This window comes from Notothenia coriiceps, unplaced genomic scaffold, assembly GCF_000735185.1.
Source record: "Notothenia coriiceps isolate Sejong01 unplaced genomic scaffold, NC01 NC01_scaffold00013906, whole genome shotgun sequence".
Classification (NCBI taxonomy): Eukaryota; Metazoa; Chordata; class Actinopteri; order Perciformes; family Nototheniidae; genus Notothenia; species Notothenia coriiceps.
The window spans coordinates 296,533-303,379 of NW_011346607.1; the positions used below are offsets into that span (position 1 = coordinate 296,533).

General features: G+C 39.5%; 1 protein-coding gene across 2 annotated transcripts; it reads left to right on the forward strand.

Moving 5' to 3' along the window:
- The first annotated feature begins 2,676 nt into the window (after positions 1-2,676).
- On the forward strand, positions 2,677-6,223 carry brms1 (BRMS1 transcriptional repressor and anoikis regulator). 2 transcript variants are annotated; one of them, XM_010774377.1, is made up of 10 exons: positions 2,677-2,785; positions 3,898-4,120; positions 4,199-4,289; positions 4,370-4,497; positions 4,672-4,751; positions 4,849-4,945; positions 5,329-5,418; positions 5,501-5,565; positions 5,699-5,738; positions 5,868-5,960. In XM_010774377.1, exons 2-10 carry the CDS (start codon positions 3,904-3,906, stop codon positions 5,873-5,875), a joined length of 816 nt encoding a protein of 271 aa, XP_010772679.1. In that variant the 5' UTR covers positions 2,677-2,785; positions 3,898-3,903; the 3' UTR covers positions 5,876-5,960. The 2 variants fall into 2 exon arrangements, with proteins under 2 accessions (XP_010772679.1, XP_010772680.1); XM_010774378.1 differs by lacking the exon at positions 5,699-5,738 and having other exon boundaries at positions 5,868-6,223.
- The last annotated feature ends 624 nt before the right edge of the window (positions 6,224-6,847 follow it).

The window sequence follows — 6,847 nt, forward strand, 5'->3', positions numbered from 1 at the left end:
ACATGTTGCTACATAATGTACAGCAACAAACATAATAGGAGTGTTTTCCGGCCTGTATATTCTGCTGTTCAGTACGACACATTAGATTTAGTTTAAATAGGACTGGTTCCTGGTTTTGTTTTTCTTGATTTTGTCACACACACACTGACAGTCTGAAAGGGGGGTCCCAGAACAAAGCTGCCTTGTTTTTTTTTGTTTCATCCCCTGTGTGTCTCTTCCTCACTTTTATTATTTTAGCTTTACTCAGTCCGCCACATTGTTTGGTGTTTGTCAGGCGTCAATTTGGAGCACACACACACACACACACACACACACACACACACACACACACACAACACACACAACACACACACGTGGAAGCTGTGAAATTGTCTTTAAAGCTCCACGTTGGTGTTGAGACTTTGTAATGTCCTCTGCATGCCACTAGACCCACCAATGGGAGGGATGGATGGAGGCCGCTGTTTTACATTGAAGCTGTCTAAATGCATCTACCCTTCCTTTTCTTCTCTCGCTCAAACACACACACACACGCCACATGGGGCGTAGAAAACGGAAGCACACTAGCAAACACAGCTGCCTCTCACACAGATGTGCACACACACTGAGAGAGGAGAGGGAGACAGGTCGGGAGCTGTCACAGGACCTGTGTGTCTTCCCCCTCCACAGCTGCCAATCATCTGCGAGGATAAGCCATCTGCTTCTCAATCTGAGCCAATCGGATCAGTGGCTGAAGCCCGTTGGCCAATCGGAGACGCATTAGCTGTGGTGCCTGTGGCCAATTGCTAACACCTGCGGAGACAGCAGACCTCCACTGTCTGTCTTTCTCTCTCAGTGCCAACACACACACACACACACACACACACCCACACACACAAACGCCCATTTTCATCTTGCTGCTCTGTCCTTCCTGCCTGTCATCCCCCTCCTCCTCCCTCCCTCCCATATTCATCCTTTTGTCCACCCTCCCTCCCTCCCTCAATCCTTTTTCCTTTCCTTTTTAAAAAAAACAGATGTTGCCTTAGGTATTATTTATGTTACACAAACCAAATAAACGGGAGACATTCATTTTTTAAAAGGTAACTGCTAAACACGTGAGCAGAACTGCGACATGTGGAGAATCTCCTGTCGCTCCTTTTTTGGAAAACAAAATGAGATTTCTTTTTTTTTTCTTTTTAGAAGTGAGTGTTTAATACTTGATACAGTGATTTTGTTTAGATGAAACAATGTTCCTTGCATTTACCATTTGAATACTGGGCTGTTTTTATTGTGATCATGACACTAATTGATGCCATGCCTTGGATTAACATAGCTGAACACAAATCCACTCAGATACACCTTGGTGCGATTGCTTTTGCCTTCCTAGTGGGGTTTCCAAATCAAGCACGGTCTGCGTTTTATTTCGGAGACATCGGATTGTACCAGGAATGATCAATCAGTAGGTGAATTTGAGTGGATTTTCTTGTCTGAATCCAGGTTTGGATTATATCTTCTTAGACTGTTATTGAGGAGTCTGTTTTTTTACTGTTGGAGAAAATTGCAAAAAAAAAATATATATACTGATTATCATCATTGAGGCTAAATACAAGAGCTAAACTGTGCAGATTGAAGGAGCGAAGGTGTTTTTTTTGGACAATGATTAGATCGAAACCACAAACAAATGTAGCAATATCAACAACAGGTCTTGTTTTTGCCCAATTTTGTTACACTTTTATGCAACTTTAATAAAAACATGTAAAATGTAAATATTGTTGTTTTGTTCATTTGTCATTCTTTGCTTCAGAAAACCTTAGCCTTACCTACAATTATGCAACAGAATATTAGCTTGCACATAGTTCAACAAATAATTAATTTACTTTTTATATTCTTTATGTGCTTTATTAACAACTTCTATGAATAAATAAAGATAAAACCCATTCTTTATAGGACTATTTGAATAGAAAACATTTTCCCCAGTAGGTTGCACAGATGCTTTAATAACATGAATGTTGTTTTTGTTCCATCCACAATTTGTTCAGGCAATAACAGGCCAAAATGTCTGCCATAAAAAATGCCTAGATTATATGAATTCCGACATCAATTGAATAGCTGTCCAGACATGTTGTATTACTTTAGTGTCACCTTGTGGTTAATTTAAGAAATGATTTACACCATGGTGGGAAGCAAAATAGGTCTAGGAATTGTTGGTCATGATAAAGAGTAGTCTATACCTGCTTTATATGAGAAAAGCCCAGAGATAAATGATATTATGATTTTGCACTGTATACAAAGAAAAATCTACCAACACTAATTTGATTGAAACTTCATGAATTGAACCAAAACATGTTTTGTTAAAACATGATTTAATATTTTAAATTAAAAGGGATACGTCCATTTTTGTGAAAAAAAAATGTATTATTGTAATAATTCACACCTGTTATCGTTGTATTTATTATAATGCATGTGTAATCTCACTTCCTATTATTATTTTAAAATTGAAAAAAAGGAGATGCGCGGTATTTTCTATAAAGTCGATCCTATTGGCCAACTCTGATGGATTACGGCACCAAACTTGATTCTGATTGGCCTTATGAATCTGCTTGAGCTTTTGATTGGACAAACTACGTTTGGGGGCGGTCTCTCCTATTGGTCTTTACAGCATTACGGCTCGGCGCTGATTGGTTGGATTGACGGGTTGTAGAGTCCGGCAAAGTGTCGAACTGGGGACTGAAGTGAAGAGGAAGTACTTTTTAAATTGTAAATATAGAACATGATACTTTAACGTTGTGCAGCGGAGCAGAGGGAGAAGGTGAGTGAAGGGTCCGGAGAAAGGAAGACTTTCTGTTTCTAACAGCTCCGCCTGCCTGCTTGATAACGTTACTTGTTAATCCGTGTACAGTTGGAGGATGGAGGCAGATTGAGGCGATGCTTCATTGGGATTAATGTCATCTAAACGCTGTTCCTACGAATAGAGGGAATATGTGCCGATAAATGAACTTCAACAGTCGGACAGTGTGATGAGCAGACAGTCTGTCCCTCGCTGTGGTTTCAATCGTTAGCTAGTGTTGCACTTGACTTCACTGTGCTTTAACTGCCACTAATTCGATATAAAAATGCAAAGAGGAGTCTCGGTTAATTTATTGTGGGTTGTAGGTAAATGGACAGGCAGTTTTGAATGGTTTAGGCTCATTTCTGGTCTTTATTTTTACTGTAAATACCTCCGTCGATTTAATGTCTCTTACTGTATGACATCACGGAAGCTGCCAGTGGTCAAGTTATGGAAATGGTACTTCCGGTAATGCTACAAAATAAAGGTCCTATTAATGTACAACGCAACATGTTGAAGGACATACCCTCATGTTATTTCATTTGTAATATGTTTTTTACAAAGCACTCATAGTGAACTGTAAGATAAGTTATCTGTTTTTGCTTTTTAACAAACAAAACCGGGTCATTTCCGGTCTTTCTCTGTTTTGTGTGTTGTTATCTGGCTTGACAGACACGGGAGCGTTAGTGCGATGTCCCATTGTTTTAAAAAAATATTTTCATTTATCAGCTACAATTCAGTTGACAAGTTGGTCTTTCACCGAAATAATAATACGAGTCATCCCTTTATCTGCTTTCTGTGCTCTTTGTTGTGGTTTACAGTAAACTGTTTACTATTACCCTATTACTATAACCCAGCTGCAGCGTTGTTACTCATCAACTAATAATCTGGAGATGAATCGATAAGGAAAAAATCTATAAATCCCGCCATACAACAGTGTCAGTGTGTGGAAGGCAGTTGTGATTTCTATCACCATTATTCAACTAAAATGCAAACGTATAAAAGTCCGAATGAGTTAGCCAGTGTATAAAACGACCATCAGTTCACCAGAGATGGCTGACTTTTAAACTTGTGTGTGTGTGCATGTTTCTCAGTCTGCCATGCCAGCCCAGCCCCCTGAGAGGGAGCCGGAGGAGGAGATGGAGGCGGAAGGAGAGTCACAACTCCCTGAGGCCAACGGAGAGGTGGAGCGCCCACGAGAGGACGGAAGAGGAGTTGGAGACGGAGAGGAGACCATGGAGGAGAGTGCCGAGGACAGGGACAGCGACTTGGAGGATAGTGAGGAAGAGGAAGAAGAGGAGGAAGAGGAGAGTTCAGGTAAGATCCAGGTGCTCTGCTAAAGTGCTCCATGAGTAAATGCACTGTTTCTCACTTGATATGTCTTCCTATGTTAAGAGATGGACGATGAAGACTGTGAGCGGAGGAGAGGAGAATGTCTCGATGAGATGATGGATCTGGAAAAGCAATTTCAGGAGCTAAAGGATAAGTAAGTTGTCCCTCTGGTGTGAAATAATCCGTCATATGAAGGATAGACAGAAGAAAAAAACGACTCCTATGTGATGGCAGGTTGTTTCGAGAGCGGCAGAATCAGATTAAGGTGAAGCTGGACGAGGTTCTGACAGGAAAGGCTGGAGAATACAGAGAACCTCTGGTAGCTCTGCAGGAGAGCATGCAGATACGAACTCAAGTGGCCGGTACGTCAAACACACAAAGAAAACTAAATTATGATGAGCAGTGATTTCTCTCTCATTGTTTACACTGCAAGCCGCTTGGACCAAGGAGCCAATTTTTGATCTCTGTGTTATAATCGATAAATGGTAACTTTGTCAAAAAAAATCTAAAAGTATCCTCTCTGTCTTTAACTGCAGGAGTGTACAGAGAGCTGTGTCTGCAGGTGATCAAACACAAGAACGAGTGTGAACTACAAGGAGCAAAGCAGCACCTGGAGGTAACACACACACAAAGATAATATACTACACACATACACTTTAGCCAATGTTATTGAACAAACTTGGTACGTATTTGTGTATGATTGTGTGCTACAGAGTGAGCGGTCACTGCTGTTAGATGCCATGAAGTCTGAACTGCTGGAGAAGATCAGAAGACTGGAGGAGGACAGACAGAATACAGACCTCACCTCAGGTACAAATCAGTATCTTTCACTGCCGTCTGAGGACTGTTTGCTGTTCCCCTATCTACATTTTTCTATACTGTACCTACAATTACAACTAAATCTATTTCGGCTTCAATACATCTAGTAAATGACTTTAATCATGCTCATAAATTTAATTTGCATTCCATCAAGAAGTCATTACTTTTAGAACTTTAGAAAGATGAAAAAATAAATCTGAATACATTATGCTAAGTCTGTGTACTAAATGATTGTTAATTCATTAATTTAAGTTTGTTTTCATGTAATACAGCCCATGATCACACATTTGCCTCAAGGGGCCTATTTCGTCTGAATAAATCAATCTAACAGTAAGATGAGTTTAGTAATGGACGTTTTATTTGTCTCATTCCAGAGTGGAGTGATGAGACGAGGGGCAAGAAGTGTAAAAGAAAGAACCTGCTTGGCCGGTCGGAGCGGAAAAAAAAAGTGACTCTGGTTTCAGGTAAAACTTCTTCTCTCATATTTATATGACTTTTTGTCTTTTTGTAGTTTGTGATTTGATCCAACACCTCTCTGTCTCACAGGGCCTTTCATCGTCTACATGTTGAGGGAAATCGACATCCTTGAAGACTGGAATGCTATCAAGAAGGTACAAAAAGAGAAGCTGCTCTTCCATTTCTCCGCGTTTGGCATTACACAAAATAACAATGATTTAAGACCTTAATGTCACAACATTGAGCCACACACAGCAGCTACATGTATTGTTTCTGTGTGCTTTTCAGGCAACGGCAGCACTGACACCACTAAAAATGAAATTAGAAAGTAAGTCTTCCTGACACTTCCTAATTAAACATATTTAGCTTAATTGGTAAAAAAAAGATGCAACAGGATAACAATATTCATACTGTTTAGATTTCTTTCCTGTAAGCCTTTCTAATTTCTCTCTTACAGAGCGGTGATGAAGGAGGATCGAATTGAAGACCCGGGCAAAGAAACCAAACTACACACACACACACACACACACACACACACACACACACACACACACACACACACACACACACACACACACACACACACACACACACACACACACACACAGTGACTTCCACTAATTGTTACAGTTTTGTCTCATTAAGACCCAGAAGATTGTTGTGTTGTTTGATCTGTCTTTGAACCCACTGACCAACCCCGACTAATTGTTTTTATCGATTGCTATTTAAAATAAATTCTTAATGATATGAAAACCATGTATTTATAGACCGATTTATAATGGTGATTAAAATTGTAATCTTTTGTGACACAAAGTTTTACGTGTTCTTGTGATTGTTTCCTGCTCCAGGTTTTATGAATGCACGCACACACTATATATACTCTTCAGAAAAGGTTTGACATTTTAGAATATGGCTTAATGCGGAGAATTAAGTGAGAAGGTGGATGTACTTGTGTCTGTACGCTAAATAAGAAGCATTGAATGTCAACAGATACACTTGTTCACCCCATAACCCCGATCTCCAATACAACGAAACACTACATTTATAGCACTTGGCAGAATAAAACGGCCAAAGAAGACAACATAGATGTATTAATTATATATACCTTATATTTTACAAAACACTAATGCTAGGCCAGTGGTTGTTGACAATAGTTTCTTGTGACCAATAGTGGGTCAAGTACATTAACTTATGTTATCATTGTGTGATGCATTTCCATATTTGTTGGCACAATACCCACTATAGATGTGTTATTATATTAATAATAAAAAAACTCTTGACTTCACTTTAATATAAAAGTTTTTGGTTTGTTTTCAATATTGTAATGCCAACAAAGCCAAATAATATGATAAATGTGGGGGAAACTTCTGAAGCAATTGGAGTCAGGACTCAAAGAGAGACACGATGGAGAGCTGGAGCTTTGATGGCAAACACTGA

Excerpts from the sequence above, each read along its gene's own strand:
- brms1 (XM_010774377.1), top strand. The coding sequence starts at position 3,904 with ATGCCAGCCCAGCCCCCTGAGAGGGAGCCGGAGGAGGAGATGGAGGCG. Across the intron at positions 4,290-4,369 it reads TTTCAGGAGCTAAAGGATAA|GTTGTTTCGAGAGCGGCAGA; the intron begins GTAAGTTGTCCC and ends ATGTGATGGCAG. Across the intron at positions 4,498-4,671 it reads GATACGAACTCAAGTGGCCG|GAGTGTACAGAGAGCTGTGT; the intron begins GTACGTCAAACA and ends CTTTAACTGCAG.